Genomic DNA, 15,262 nt, shown 5'->3' on the forward strand with positions numbered 1-15,262 from the left:
GAACCCGACCGAGTTTATATGCTTCGCCGAGCACTCTCCATGGGGCCTCATCCGAAGCTCAAAATCATGGTCGTTCGAAAAGCAGGTAGGTAAAGCGAATAGCTGTCGCGGAATAAATTGAAAGCATGCCGGGTATGTCTAAATCCCGTGGCGTGAAGAATTTGTGTTCGAAAGGGCGCCACTGCACGGCGACCCAGCATCCGTGTCGAGATTGGAATTCATTCACCAGGAAATTCCAGTGCAGAAACGTAGATGTAATCACAAGATGAAACGTAATATGAGACGAAGGTCCTGGTTTTACCGCTCAGTACCGGAAAAATCGAACGCTACTAGTTTAGGCTCCCTTGGCAAAACGCGGTGCTAACGTATTTCGCGGCAGTGTCCTTATCACTTGAGGATATCCTAGAGCAACTTCACCTTTAGCATAAGAAGTCTCTAGCGAAATTAAATGACAGAAAATGGAAGAGGGATAAAATGTTCTCTTCTCTTCGCTTTCACAGCATTTTCTATCCGTTCCCTTCTCTGGTTTTTTTTTTTATTTTTTTTCCCCTTAAGGGCACACATGTGGTAATTCATCCGATAGGCTCTTCTAAGTCTCGGTTCTGGACGTTACCAAGAGCCGCTCTGCATGGGTAGAGAATTTCCGGACTTCCCAGGTGGGTACGGGCGTAATGCCAGTAGACCCTTGAATTTCGAATCCGTCCCAGAAACGTAAATTCAATCTCGAACAAGCCATGAGTGAGTTCAAAAGATCCATCAACTCCTAAAATCAAGGTCAATCTCATGGTGGCTGTCGCAAGAGCATGTCGGTAGCCCAGAGGTTTTAATCGCCGGATATTTCTTCACGGATATCCGTGTCTAAAGGAGCACTCCAGGAGTCGTGAAGACGCATCCGACCACAAGAGCCCTGCCCCGGCACATATGCTTTCTGCGAGCTGGGATCACTCACCCCGGATTCGCATGTGGATTGAGCAGTCTGAGCCGTTCCAGACGAGCCACGGGAACTAGGTCCGCTGTTCAACCGTGTGATGCTCTTGCGCACTCTTCGAATACACGATTGGAAAAATGGCTTCATGAGTAACAGGGATCCACAGATGATGGCGACATCGAGCTCGAGCACTGTCCAGATCAGGGTAAAAGAGCTGTTGACTATAGGATGGCCTTAGCAGTGCATTATTCTTCAGAAATAGATGATACGTACTAGTGAGGTTGTCGGTTTGGAAATTCTTGAGCGCGACCAGCCGAAAGATGCTAAAGATGCATACGCTACTCAGGTTAGCCTGGGGTCTTCCGATCCCCCGCGAGGTATTCCACGTACATGCAGCCTATTGAAAATAGCAGAGTGATTTCGAGTTTGTCCCGTAATGGGGCATGAAGCCTCCACACCACTGGAAGCGGCAGGCAGAGGATCAGCACATCCTGGGCCACGGACAAAGATCCGATGATGATGAAAAAGGTATTCTGCCCGGGCATACAGTGTCCCCGGATGCGCTTCACCCAGAAGTATTGAACTGGCCAGCATTGAAAAATGTTCCCGATGATTGCAGTGACACCCCAGGCAACCACGAGAATAATGACTAGGGTGGCACATAGCCTAAAGCGATCGAGGCATTCAAGCAGACGGCGCAGAAAGAGAATGATCGACACTTTGACCAGCACTTGGGCCATGGGCCAGAATTTCTGCAGGATCCAGTCGGCCTAAATGACCACGTCCTCAGGTTAGCCCCGCAACGTCAATTGCCGGCCACACACATACCAGTGCGATGTTTACTCGCTCTTCGCGCGGCAAAACCAAGATGGTCTGACCTATGCCGATACCATGGATGGCCGCTGAGAAGAATCAGATCAATCAAGTGGCTCTTCATTCACGACGGTGATACCCTACCGTATACAATGCATCCCGCGACGCCCCATGTGAAGAAGAGGCCGATCCCCATCAGCAGGTCCTCAATTCGCAGCTTTTGTGTCACTATATGGCGTGCATAGACACGGAGGACGTAAACGATTGTCGCAACCGCCGTACCCACAAGAGGGACGATGATCAGGACTTCTCTCCAATGCTGGCTCGGTGCCATTGTGATCTTGGCGAATTGCGCGACTTTCTGATATTGAAGCGGTCCACAATCAATCGGGAGGCATTGTGCAGCATCGTGTCGCCATCGTAGTCAAAGTCTGATTCGCAGAGCGGCCTTTCGTCGTCGTGAACATTCCCTGGCAAGACACTGCGGTGGTTGTGTGGAATGGGAGGTTGTGAGGCTGGTTGGTTGGGGGGGAAGTGAGGCTCTTAACGACGTCACCATCTCACCCGCGAGTTGAAGTCGCCCCACCAGGCGGAACTATCTTCCTCCCTCCACTCCCGACCCAGCATTTTCATCCCGCAACCACGGTTCTCCGCGACCACCATGGAGAAACGGAGAGCATCGTTGAATCGCGAAGCCGAAACCCCATCTATCGATGAGACCCATGGATTTGAATTGGTCCGTCAGATACGTGTAAGTGTCTCGCTGTATTCAGAGGGATGCCGACGAGACTAACAAAGGCAGGACTGGCAAATAAACAACGGCGCTCTATTCAAGAGCATCGCAGATGACGATCAGGATGATAGTGGAGTAGGGTATGCTATCGGAGTCACTGTGAGGCTGCATTTTTTTCTTTCGGCGTCAGCTGCCACTGACTCTAGAATAGGTCTTCCCCTCACCTTTTCCCTGGAGGCTGTTTGAACAAGCGAGGACATTACAGCCGATCTACAACAAGCTGTACTGTGCTATCGCTGAGGATCCCGATTGGATCTACTCGCAGATCAAAGATCTCATTCCCGTTGACCCCCTTGTCCACGAGCTGTGGGATCTCTATCAGGCTGCCCGACAGCGAACATCTGTGCAGCCCATCTCGGCCGGCGTGTTTCGCTCCGACTACATGCTCAATTGTGGCACTGGATCTTTGGTTGATCCCCAGGATGAAGAACGCATCCACAGCACTCGCTGGGATCAGCTATCGCAGGCAAGCCTGAAGCAGGTGGAGTTTAACACATACTTTTGCGCGGGGTTCGCCCACGCAGAAAGAGTCGCCAAGATGCACCAATACCTTGCGCGTACGGGAGCCTATAACTTGAACGGTCGCCAGCCGTTCCATGCAGGCTCAATGCCTTTGAACCATAATGTTGCCGAGATTGCTTCCCTCCTGGCTCTTGCACACGAGACCTACGGATTTGCAAGGAGCAAGTTTGGGAGAAAGACAGCGATCCTGTTCGTTGTTCAACCACACAATGTCAATGGTTTCCAGTCTGTATCGAGTAAAACTGACTACTGACTTCGAATACAGGTCAATACCACTGACGAGCGACCGATCGAGTATGCCTTGGCGGATCGAGACATACCTGTGTCCATTTATCGAGTGTGGTTTGGACACGACGTGCTAGCGTGCACATCGCTCACAGAGGAACAGGCATTGCTGTTCACTCCGCCGGGGTCCGTATCCGAGCCAGTGGAGATATCAGTTGTCTATATGCGAGCCGGCCTTGACGCGAGCGAATATTTCGACGACAGCGACATGCAGGGCTGCAACGACGGGGATGCAGATCTCTCGGAAAAGTCGAGGCATGGAGCTGGCTGGTACGCGCGTTTGCAACTCGAGCAGTCGGCGGCGATCAAGTGCCCCTCCGTGTTGGGACATATGGCCACTTTAAAAAGGGTTCAGCAAGCCCTGACCGTGCCAGGGGCATTGGAGCGATTCCTCGATCCCGACGAAGCCAGCCAAATTCGTACAACATTCGTGCGCATGTATCCCCTCGACAAATCCGAAAATGGCTTGTGTGGACGGGCTAAAGCCACCGATCCCGAGCAGGCGAGGCACATGATTCTCAAGCCATCCCAGGAAGGAGGTGGCCACAATGTCTATGGCGAAGAGATCCCGGAATTCCTAAAGACCCTATCGCAGGTAGAATGGTCTCGGTACATCCTCATGGAAAGAATCATGCCTCCGCCTGCAGATAACTTCCTGTTGGGTCGTGAGTGCGCGGGTTACGATACCATCTCCGAACTGGGTGTGTTGGGATGTTGCCTGTGGCGCAAGGAAGCGCAGGGTCATGGCCGCTGCGAGATATTCCAGAATTGGCAGGGTGGCTGGACGTTCAAGACGAAGCCCGCTGGGGTCGATGAAATGAGTGTGGTCAAAGGATTCGGTTGTTTTGATTCGCTGCGGCTATTGGGATGATTAGTAGTATGCTGGCGAGGACGAGCCAGTTGGTGCTATCTATGGAAATCTGCGGTTGTAGGGTGACGTGTGATTTGTTATTCTTATCATGCGACCATATACTATTCAGGGTTCAAGGCCATTATTTCCAAGCACACTGGGAAATCTAGGTAGACGTTTGAATTACTAGTGCTCGCAACTTGTGGCTGTTACGATGCTGGTTGCGAATTCCCTTGGGCTCCTTAAGTGCAACGGCATTGCCCTGACTGAAGACGCCTGGGTGCTACTACAATTTAGCAACGTAGAGTAACATGCCATGTTCAAGAACGCTGGCGTAAGTCGGGCGGCAGGCTTTGAAGAGCCAGACCATTCTCTTAATTCTATTTTTACCGTTTATATTCTATTTCTATCTGTCTGGTCCTAAATAAGCGAGATCATGACCTCTGGGTGTTTTCTTTCATTCCGGGTCCTCCCGGTTGATTATGCTTCCTATTTCGGCAGTAGGAGTGAGGATAGAGTTCTCTCGTTCCCATCAGTAGTGCCGTAAACGGAGAGACTCATAGTCCAGGTAATTTCTCCTTTCGGCACCTCTTTGGATGGGTGCGATTTTAGCTTTCTCAATTTCTCCGGGCGAATCCACCCGAAAGACGCAAGTTGGCCGAGCGCTATTCCTGTCCAACATCGCCAGTGAGTCCTTGCCCGGTCACATCCTGGTACTCGCACTTAGTCACGATCACGACCAAGATCATGCGCGAAGCAGAATTTTCACCGCACCAGAGCCTTCTTTGGTTTTAGTCTCCTCGCTGGTTTTCCATCGACATCGCAAATGTCCAGGCCTGGATTTGGCCAAGACCAAGTGGGACGATGTCGCATAGGGCCCGAACGGGGGGCTCCGCAGTACCGGCATGCAGCTCCAGAGCCTCGCGAGGTCCGAAGTCCGGAAGATTGCGTCTTTCCTGGGAGTATCCTACAGTATGGAAGTGGTTGGCGACATCTCCCGGAATCGGCAGTAACCACTCTCCAGGTGATGGCCGGATTAGAGAGTGGCAGACAAGCCGAGGCGGGTTCTGATCCAAAGGGGGATATAGTTGGGGCCCGCGCAACTCAATTGCACCAGGAGCACGGACGCCTCAAAACTCTGTGACATAGGGCGAATCTGGGTCGGCTTCTCCGCTCTCCCATGCCTGTCCATGTGCCCTCCATGTGGTTCGAGATTTCCCCCCACGCCAAGACGATCCGGTGTACTCTGGCTGCTGCTAACCAATCATGCCCGCCCGAAGGGTCATGGACGGACTTCCCCAGTTTCGCCCCCCGTGGAGTGGCGGCTTGGCGTTCGGAAGTTCACCGAGGTTTACCCTGCGATCTGGAGATGACAGCGCGGGTATGGGTGGGAGATACCTCAAGTAGGCAGTCGCGATTGCAGTTACTGTTGCTGCGTCCGCTTTATTGTGTTAGCTGATCCTCAATGTGCACAGTGTGATATGTCCATGAGCCCTCATCCTAGCGGGTACACCGCAGGATCCCAGCTGCAGGGCCCGGTGGCCGCGCTGGGTGTAACCCCCGGTCCAGAAAAACGACAAAACCACCGGCGATGCCGTCGAATAGCAATGATCGGCCATCTTTCTCGGGACCCAAGCTCCCTTGGTGCTGTCCCCCAGCCTTGGCCGAGGGCGTCTGCGTCCCACCGATAGTCGGCCTCGGGTGTAGATGCGGATCCCGGGGAGTCTGGGGTGCGTAGCGCAGTGCAGGTCCTCCCGGTGGCGCGAAACGGGGGAATTTGCCAGTTTGGAGGAAGATACTAGATCTGGATACTGGGGCTGGTCGGACGCTAATCTGTTCGTGTTGTTCCCCCGGAAGTTCCCCGCAAGGCCGCAAGGCCAGGATGCCTGGTCCTCGCTGCAGCTATTAAAGCACCCCAGACACGCACGCTCACTTTCCTGGCGATCTTTTCTTTCATCCACTCACTCTCTCCCCGCACCATCATTACGCGCTCGTTCGCGTATCTCTTCGATTTCCTGAGACAGCTTTTCCTCCTTCGTACAGCTGCCCGCCATGGCTGGTGGTAACAAAAAGCCGATCAACATCTTCCGGTTGAAGCACACGGGCGAGCCGTCCGAGGTGTTCAACTGGAGGCTCTGGTTTGCTGTCATCTCGTTCGGCCTCATGGGTGCTGCTCGCGGTATCGATGAGGGTCTGATCTCCGGCGCCTTCAACTCGAAGGATTTCCAAAGCTACATTCACTACAGTTCCTACAGCACGGTCGAGCAGACCAACATCAAGGCCAATGTGTCTGCCATGGTCCAGATTGGATCCGTCGGTGGTGCTCTCTTGTGCGTTTCTCTTTTTTGATTCCTTTCCTTCGGCTTTGTTACTGACATCGCTTGTTTACTTCTCACAGTGCCTTCCTTGTCTGTGATCGCATTGGCCGTATTTGGGCGACGCGTATCCTTTGCCTGCTCTGGATCCTCGGTATTGCTATTTTCATGGGTAATGGTGGCTCTCTCGGCGCTGTCTATGCCGGTCGCTTCGTTGCTGGTCTCGGTGTCGGACAGACTGTCGTCGTCGGTCCCGTTTATCTCGCCGAAATCGTTCGTTTCCCTCCCCCGTCCAACTTTTGTGATCCAACCTTTTTTTCTGACACACTGTCCAGGCCCCTGCTGCCATTCGAGGTCTCTGCACGTGCGTGTTTACTGGCTTTGTCTATCTCGGTACGTGGACTCCCAGCCAAGACCTCCTAAAGCATAAAGTACTTGGCGCAGTGCTTGTTTTTACGGTCGCCATTTTAAGCCCACACTAACGCTCCACTTTCTACAGGAATTGTGCTTGCGTATTTCGCAAATTATGGCTGTGAAGTCAACCTGGGCGACAACACCCACAACCGATGGGTATGATCTATTTCCCCGGCCCCCCCCCGGCGATGCCGTCATGTAACAAAGTACATACTGACAACCCCACAGTTGGTCCCTACCAGCCTGCACGTCATCTTCGCCGGACTGATCATTGTCCTCTCGTTCCTGCAATACGAGTCGCCGCGATTCCTTGTCAAGAAGGGTAAGATGGACAAGGCGATTCACAACCTCGCCCGGATCCGCGGACTCCCCGAAACCCACGATTATGTTGTTGAGGAACTCAACAACATCAAGCTCTCCCACGAGATCGAAATGGAAGCGACTTTGGGATCGGGTCCGATTGGCGTCCTCAAGGAGACTTTCCTGGTTCCCAGCAACCTGTACCGTGTCTACCTCGCCCTCATGGCCCAGGTTCTCTCCCAGTGGTCCGGTGCCGGATCGATCACTGTCTACGCCACCGACCTGTTCGAGCTCCTAGGAGTTGCTGGCACAGAGGAGAACCTTCTGGTGACCGCTGTCTTTGGTATCGTCAAGTTTGTGGCTGCCGTTATTTGCGCTCTTTTCTTGGTCGACGTGATTGGCCGCAAGCGCTCCCTGCTTCTGGGCATCACCCTCCAGGCCATCTCCATGATCTACATCGCCGGTTTCCTGACTGCGGTCCCTGAAATGGGAGTCGTGGAAGGATTCGTGCTGCCCGCGCACCAGAAGGGTGCCAGCCGCGGCGCCATCGCGATGATCTACATCTCCGGATTCGGCTGGGCCCTAGGCTGGAACTCGATGCAATACCTGCTGACAGCCGAGCTGTTCCCGCTACGCATCCGCGCCATGGCCACCTCGCTCGCCATGACCCTCCACTTCGCCAACCAGTATGGCAACGCGCGCGCCGTCCCCAACATGCTCCTCCCCGTCGCCGAGGGAGGCATCAGCCCCAAGGGTACCTTCTGGTGCTTCGCCGCTGTGACCATCGTGGGTGGCATCTGGGTGTGGTTCACTGTCCCGGAGACTGCAGGACGGTCGCTTGAGAGCATGGATCGTCTGTTCTCGCTGCCGTGGTACCGCATTGGTCTACACGGTAACAAGGATGCCGAGCTCCAGGACCAGGTGCTGGATGAGAAAACCCAGAGTTTCCACGACGACAACAAGGACCACTCCGGTTTTATCAACGTCGAGGACGTCAACCGCCCCCGCTCCCGAGGGCAGCAAGGTGTTTAAGCATCCTACAGTATCATTATTGTAACCCCGGTGGTTTATTTTTCAGATATCGAAAGCTTCACGGGTATCCATGACGACTTTAACGATTTTAGCTGCGCATCGCAGGAGATCGAATGTACTATCTTACTGCAGCATGAAGATACTATTTTTGTCAATGAATGTACGAGTGCATGGATGCAACAAACTCTGTGTAGTGACTGGCTGGTTTTGCGTAGATGGTGGGTTCCGATGCAAGATGTATATATTATAAGGCGGCAGGATTGTTGCTTAATTTATAATGTTTCTCTGGGGGATTCTCCGTGGGGTGCAAGCTTTTCTCTCTGTCGGCTTAATTGGAAGAGAGCTCTGTCCAGTCATTTGCAGGATCTTGAGACTGGGATAAAGTGCAACTGTCATGTGTCTGGGCCACATCCTGTATGATGTCCCTGGAGATTCCAACAAAGGGGATGTTCAGTTGATGGCGATGCAGCTTTTACCCTTATGTAGCCATAGTTGGCCATCACTTCAACAGCCCGGCCGGGCTAGCTCAATCGGTAGAGCGTGAGACTCTTAATCTCAAGGCTGCGGGTTCGACCCCCGCGTTCGGCTTTTCCTATAACACCTCGAGATTTCTTTTTCGCGTCTAAATGTTTTCCTTTTTTTTTTTTTTCGGGTCGCATCCGTTTTGCGAGAGCTCATGGCTCCTCTCTATTTTCTCGCTGCCTCTAAATCTCGTTTTCTTTGATTGCCTATAATCCCGTTGTGGCCCACGCGACCATGTGCCGAACTGCCGAGCTGCTGAGTCACACGCCTGAACCGGCATACGGAGTCCCGCATCCACCGCATTATCAGTGCTGTGATTCGATTGTCTCCTACAAATGCTCCGCTCTCAACGGTGGCCACGCCGGTTCAGACCGCCGCCGGCATCAGTTTCGATGCAAATTCCATGAGACAATGCGCAGGCGGGGCGGCCCAGGCCCTGGTGCCTGGTCTTGAGCTTTGCAATTGCACCCAATGAGATACTGCGATCAGTGCAGTTTCAGGTCTAGCGAACCCACACCGACGGTTTTAAGCCTAAATTATCACCGTGTGCATTATCAGCGGCGGTATTATGCTGTCCGTGTCGGCTTGTTCCTCTCCGCGATGCAACTTGGTATAAGAACAGACCCCCCAGGGTTTTCTTGCACTCGGCGCATGTATTCGATCCATAGAATTTACAACCGTTATGCCGAACTCCTCTGCCTTCCCTGAACATTCTCTATAATTCATTTTTTATCTTGCTTTGTTTTTGACCTTCTACATCTGTGCATGACCACAATCATGGCCGGCGATCACATCTCGCGGCCCAGTAGGTCTCTGTCCAGCTTGAGTGCCAGCACCGACTCCGAGAACCAGGCATCCAGAACCGAATCCCGACCTCAAGGCTTCACAGAATCAATTAAATCTCGACTTCGAACTACCTCCAATCCCAATGCGCCCCATCTGGACCGAGTTCACTCCGCGAAGCACATGGACGACCAGTCCGTCTACCACAGCGGCCATGCGACGAGTGACGAAGACTCGCTGGATGACGACTTGTCACTTGCTGCGGAAAAACAGGAAACCATCCAGGAGGTGCGATGTGGCATCGTGAATGAGCGAGATATCGATCTCGAAAAAGGGCAGCAGCAACAGACCCCGGAATTGCAAAAATCGAAATCGGCACTCCCAAATCGGTTTCGCCAAGATGCCAAGCTGGTATGTCGAGTCCTACCACTCTATAGATAGGAATACATCAATCTAACAATATCAGGTGGACTGGGAGGGACCTAACGACCCAGAAAACCCCAAGAACTGGGTCAACAAAAAGAAATGGGCCGCTACCATCACCGTCTCTCTATTCACCTTTATCTCGCCTGTGTCTTCCTCTATGGTGGCACCCGCCCTGTCCTCGATCGCGGCCGACTTGAATGTCACAGACCAGGTCGTCTCCCAACTGATGCTTTCGGTCTTTGTTCTTGCCTATGCTGTGGGTCCTCTTTTTCTCGGTCCGCTCTCCGAGATCTATGGACGAGTGATTGTTCTCCAGCTGGCCAACCTTTTCTTCCTCGTGTTTAACATTGGCTGCGCGGTTTCTCAAACCAAGGTGCAGATGATTGTTTGTCGATTTTTCGCAGGCCTAGGAGGTAGTGCGCCACTGGCTGTAGGTTCTTCCCTCTTCGGTCCAGATCAACTGATTGCAAAGGAAGTTGCTAACTCTGGCAGGTCGGTGGTGGTGTTCTGTCTGATTGTTTCCGGCCCGAAGAGCGCGGAAAAAGCATCGCAATCTACAGTCTCGCACCGCTTCTCGGTCCGGCACTTGGCCCCATTGCAGGTGGCTTCATCGCGGAAAACACGACCTGGCGCTGGGTCTTCTATTCGACTTCTATCGCAGATGGCCTTATCCAGTTGGCCGGTCTCTTCTTCCTCCGTGAAACGTACGGTCCTCGTATTCTCCGTGACCGTGCCAGACAACTGCGCAAGGAAACCAACGATGAATCTTACCAGACCGAAGCCGAACTCCAGAAGAAGACCCTCATCCAGGTCCTGCGCGGCTCGCTGGTCAGACCATTCCGCCTCCTCCTCACCCAAAATATTGTTCAAGTCCTTGCATTGTACATGGCATATGTTTACGGCATCATGTATCTAGTCCTCTCCACCTTCCCATCCCTCTGGACCAACCCCGCCTACTATAATGAGTCCATCGGGATCGGTGGTCTCAACTACATCTCCCTCGGTCTTGGCTTCTGGTGCGGCTCTCAGATCTGCGCCCCACTCAACGACCGCATCTACCGACGCCTTAAAGCACGCAACAATAACATCGGCCGGCCCGAATTTCGCGTGCCACTGCTCGGTGTCGCCGCCATTCTCCTTCCGGCCGGCCTCTTCATCTACGGATGGACCGCCCAGACACTCTGTCACTGGATCGCACCCAACATCGGTGCCTTCCTTTTCGGAACCGGAACGATCATCTCCTTCCAGTGCATGCAAACCTATATGGTAGATACATATACCCGATTTGCCGCCAGTGCTCTCGCAGCTGGTGCGTTCCTGCGATCGCTCGCTGGATTCGGGTTTCCGCTCTTCGCGCCGTACATGTACGACGCTCTCCACTATGGCTGGGGAAACAGCGTACTTGCTTTTGTTGCGATTGGTATCGGCATTCCGGCCCCGATCTTCTTGTGGAAGTATGGTGCCAAGCTGAGAGCCCGCAGTACTTATGCTGCTGGCTAAAAAGTCATCAAAAAGGTGTTGAGTTTTGAGGAGGTCGCATTTTGATTCTTGCATTGCGCTGCGTCGCCATTCATACCCATGATAATGTTTAAAATCTATAGATTTAATGAGAAAAGTTCATCGATGACTCCGACGAAGCTTCCAGCATTTTTTGGGTAGTTTAATGGAGTTAGGCTTCCGGCGATGATGACTGCCGCAAGTGGCCAATCAGCGTCAAGCACAACCCGCAGATCTATACCACAGTAGGTTAGTATGTTGTCAGCATCAGCCTGCAAGGTGCCGCGGGTTTAAGCGGACTTGATGAATTCACACTATAAATACGAGGAAACACTCGCTCGACAGCCATCTTACTATGTCACTATCTCATTGACATTCATCAATTGTGCAGAATTTACCCCTTCAACATGCATCTCATCCTCACCGGCGCAACCGGCCTGGTCGGCTCCGGCGTCCTCGACGCCATGCTCAATAACAACGCGATCACCAAGATCTCCATCCTGAGTCGAAGACCAGTGCAGATGGCAGAAGACGCAAAGGATCCCCGAGTCCACGTTATCACACACAAAGATTTTGAGACCTATCAGCCAGAGCTTCTGGAGCAATTGAAAGACGCAGACGGATGTGTCTGGGCCCTTGGAACATCCCAAAACAACGTGAACAAGGAGTACGCGAGACACCATGCCATCCCTGCACCCAAACAAGTTAACACCCAACAGGCAATACATCACGATCACCAAAGACTATGTCGTGGCAGCCGCCAATGCGTTCTCCACACTCAAGCCTGCAAACCCTCCCTTCCGGTTCGTCCACGTATCCGGCGAAGGAGCAACGCAAGAACCAGGTCGGTTCTCGCCGATCTTCGCACAAGTCAAGGGTGAGGTCGAGTCGATACTTGGCGATATCTCAGAGAAGAATCCGAACACGTTTCGGGCTGATACCGTGCGACCCGCATTTGTTGATCCGGCGAGCCACGATGCGATCAAGCCGTATCTCCCTTCCAACAATGGTATTTGGTATAAAGTCGGTATGGTGCTTCTTGGTCCTGGGATCAGGCAGCTCTACAAGTCGATGCATTCACCCACTGAACGTCTTGGGCCGTTCTTGACGGAGATGGCGATGGGACGGATGGATGGGAAGCTTGAGGGTTCGGGGGTGTTCAAGTTGGGAGGTGGTTGGGTTGTTGAGAATAAGGGGATGCGGAGGATTCTGGGATTGTGATCGCCACACACATTCGTACTATGAGGCCGGCATGTAATATTATCATCTAATTTAATCTTCGCTCTTGTCATTTTTCATTCTATTCGTCATTTCAACTCATGTCCCATTAAGGGCCGTTCATCTAACCATCATATCTCCTATGTTCATCCAATCATAATCCATATATCTTCTACTGTTGTACGCCGGGAAACGATTGGAAACGTAATCCATAGTATTTTGTATTGTACACCGAGAACCATCCTTGGTGTTCTGGCCGTCGACTAGCCCGAGCAAAGGAAGGTGGGATTCCGCAAGAGGGAATCTGGATACTCTCATATTAAGGCATCATCACATAAATACATTAGACATAATACATGAGTATCAACAAAGTTGAAAGAGAGTGAGGCGACATGGATGGCACCTTTCAAATATGAAAGCTTTTAACACACAGTGATGAACAAGCCTAGACTGGAGAATAGTTAGTCAATACTCGTTCAAGTGGAGCAGTAGGGACGATGACTTACGGAGCAGGGTTGAAGTCCTGGAAGAAGTTCAGGTCGGTGCTGCCGGCATTCTTCAGCTCAAAGGCAATGGTCTGACCAGCCGGGCATGAGAAGGTCGAAACGACATTAGAGCCACCAGGAGAAATGGTGATGTCACCAAGATCCTTCTCAACGGACGGGGCATTATTAAAGGTGGTCATGCTGGAGGCCACATCGGAAAGCTTCGCGACATCAATCTTGCCATCACCGCTGAAGCTAAAAGACGAGGTCTCGAGGTCCTCCTTCTTGGGGAAGAGGAATACCAGACTGCAAGTCTTTCCAGAGTCCGACTGAGGGATGTCGAAGTTGAAGATGCTCGAGATGCTCGAGCTGACAGTGCCATTGAACTGGGTGCCATGGGCAGTGTCCGGGGAGTCAGAGTTGATCGGAACGATCAGATGAGGGAACTCAAAGCTGCCTGACGACAGGATGGTGCCGCAACCATTGTTACCGGACGGGCCAGGAGGGGGAGAGGTTGGGCCGGAGCACGAGTCAGCCTTAAGCTGGATCTTCTTGCAGTTGCCCAGGTCATTGCTCTCGGTGGTGTGGATGTTCAGACCACCATTATCACCAGTCTCACAGGCAATGAAGTCGGGGCTGCCGTGGAACTCCAGCACGCCGTCGGAGTTAACCGAGAAGCCCGGAGTAGGAGTGGCGCCCACATCACATTGGAATTGGGTAGTGGGGGCTGGGATGAATTAGTTATGACGATCTTTGGATAAAGGCGAAGATCCCTTGAGGGGTCCCATACGAGTCAGGATGCAGCCGCGGCCATTGCCATCGGTGATAGCACCATTGGAGTCGATGCAGAACTGAGCAGGCGAGAGCCTGTTATCGCCGATGCGGTTCTGACCATCGCTCAGCTGACCGACAAAGCCAGTAGAATCACCCGACGGATCAAGGTGGAAGCAGCAGTTATCACCACGGCTGACGAGGGCATTAGAGCCAGCGGCGAGAGCCGCAACGGTAATAAAGCTCTTCATGATTTTGGTAATGGAGAACCAAGGAGGTTCGACAAGGCACAGAGGTTAAAAAAGCTTGAAGGTAGATCACGAATTTACTGAATTCCGGATCTGAATAAACCGAATCAAGCCGGGAAAGACACTGCTACTTATAGCTGCAAGAATATAGTCCCGGTGCCTCATCCAAAGAGAAGCTTGCTCACTTCCGAGCCCAACCGGACAGCGTATAGCAAGATGAAAGACGTCATACCAAAAAGAACGGGCATATATTTCGGTGAGCTAGTCGGCTAGTACCTCTGGATGAAATCATATGTCTTGCAACTTCGCGGGGACCTGGATCGACATCTGCACGTACTAAATTTGGGTACTGGATGAGGCGGATCGAGTGGCGACACGTCTGACCACGGTTTACCAAGTACAGGCACCAGTTAAGAGGTCGCACATGGAGCACCTTGCGGATCGAGCCGGTGAGAAGCACCGAGGAGCAAGAGCTAGCACCGACAAGCATTGACAAGCACAGATGATGCGCTGTGCGGGGTTCAGCTCTTAGTCGTGTTGATCGTTGGATGTCGGTGGAGCCTCGTGGAGACCCTTAAAGCCCAAGTGCATTTGCAGCTCCGTCTTACCCGTCATCCCCTTGGTCATAGCTTGGGACCATCGAGGTCGATGATTTGGTGGCTGGCACCTATTCGATGACAATTCCAAAAAATGGACGGGAAGAGCGAGAGCGAGGGCTGGTGCGCCCGGGTCACTTGAGCGATGCAGCGATGCCCTGATGCGGCTGATGCGGCTGATGCGGCTGGAAGCAGAAGCAGACACTGGAATGAACAAATGGGTCAGTCTGGTCTGCATGGGCGCAATAGTGTGCCCTAGCAGTATTCAGCATGTCCAGGTGGACCGGGTATACTGCATCGCAACACCTGAACGGGGTAACACGCAGCAAGGCACAACAGCGACCCTGAAGTGACCCAAAGTCAGTTGATGCATGTAAACAAGCTGATTGGCCCGGATGGCATTGAATCCGATGAATGATGCATTGCAATTGTTCGTCGGTGGAGAACGCCGCCGCCAGCCAGCC

At 52.6% G+C, this 15,262-nt stretch overlaps 6 protein-coding genes across 6 annotated transcripts; 4 read left to right on the forward strand and 2 right to left on the reverse strand.

The window, feature by feature from the left end:
• Positions 1-823: 823 nt before the first annotated feature.
• Positions 824-2,075, reverse strand: N7532_000948 (uncharacterized protein; the record flags this gene model as incomplete). Its single annotated transcript, XM_056613442.1, has 5 exons — positions 824-1,149; positions 1,202-1,266; positions 1,319-1,698; positions 1,757-1,830; positions 1,886-2,075. 5 exons carry the CDS (start codon positions 2,073-2,075, stop codon positions 824-826), a joined length of 1,035 nt encoding a protein of 344 aa, XP_056478483.1.
• Positions 2,076-2,402: 327 nt separating this feature from the next.
• N7532_000949 (uncharacterized protein) lies at positions 2,403-4,212 on the forward strand (the record flags this gene model as incomplete). The annotated part of the gene is made up of 4 exons (XM_056613443.1): positions 2,403-2,492; positions 2,544-2,633; positions 2,686-3,267; positions 3,322-4,212. 4 exons carry the CDS (start codon positions 2,403-2,405, stop codon positions 4,210-4,212), a joined length of 1,653 nt encoding a protein of 550 aa, XP_056478484.1.
• Positions 4,213-6,243: 2,031 nt separating this feature from the next.
• N7532_000950 (uncharacterized protein) lies at positions 6,244-8,252 on the forward strand (the record flags this gene model as incomplete). Its single annotated transcript, XM_056613444.1, has 5 exons — positions 6,244-6,521; positions 6,590-6,779; positions 6,842-6,899; positions 7,006-7,076; positions 7,149-8,252. 5 exons carry the CDS (start codon positions 6,244-6,246, stop codon positions 8,250-8,252), a joined length of 1,701 nt encoding a protein of 566 aa, XP_056478485.1.
• A 1,299-nt stretch (positions 8,253-9,551) lies between these two features.
• Positions 9,552-11,483, forward strand: N7532_000951 (MFS transporter; the record flags this gene model as incomplete). Its single annotated transcript, XM_056613445.1, has 3 exons — positions 9,552-9,968; positions 10,024-10,413; positions 10,476-11,483. The coding sequence occupies 3 exons, from the start codon at positions 9,552-9,554 to the stop codon at positions 11,481-11,483; spliced, it is 1,815 nt and encodes a 604-aa protein (XP_056478486.1).
• A 404-nt stretch (positions 11,484-11,887) lies between these two features.
• Positions 11,888-12,701, forward strand: N7532_000952 (putative nucleoside-diphosphate-sugar epimerases; the record flags this gene model as incomplete). The annotated part of the gene is made up of 2 exons (XM_056613446.1): positions 11,888-12,147; positions 12,200-12,701. The coding sequence occupies 2 exons, from the start codon at positions 11,888-11,890 to the stop codon at positions 12,699-12,701; spliced, it is 762 nt and encodes a 253-aa protein (XP_056478487.1).
• A 499-nt stretch (positions 12,702-13,200) lies between these two features.
• N7532_000953 (uncharacterized protein) lies at positions 13,201-14,205 on the reverse strand (the record flags this gene model as incomplete). Its single annotated transcript, XM_056613447.1, has 2 exons — positions 13,201-13,910; positions 13,974-14,205. 2 exons carry the CDS (start codon positions 14,203-14,205, stop codon positions 13,201-13,203), a joined length of 942 nt encoding a protein of 313 aa, XP_056478488.1.
• Positions 14,206-15,262: the final 1,057 nt, after the last annotated feature.

This window comes from Penicillium argentinense (genome assembly GCF_028826775.1).
Source record: "Penicillium argentinense strain IBT 30761 chromosome Unknown utg000002l_segment0_segment0, whole genome shotgun sequence".
Lineage (NCBI taxonomy): Eukaryota > Fungi > Ascomycota > Eurotiomycetes > Eurotiales > Aspergillaceae > Penicillium > Penicillium argentinense.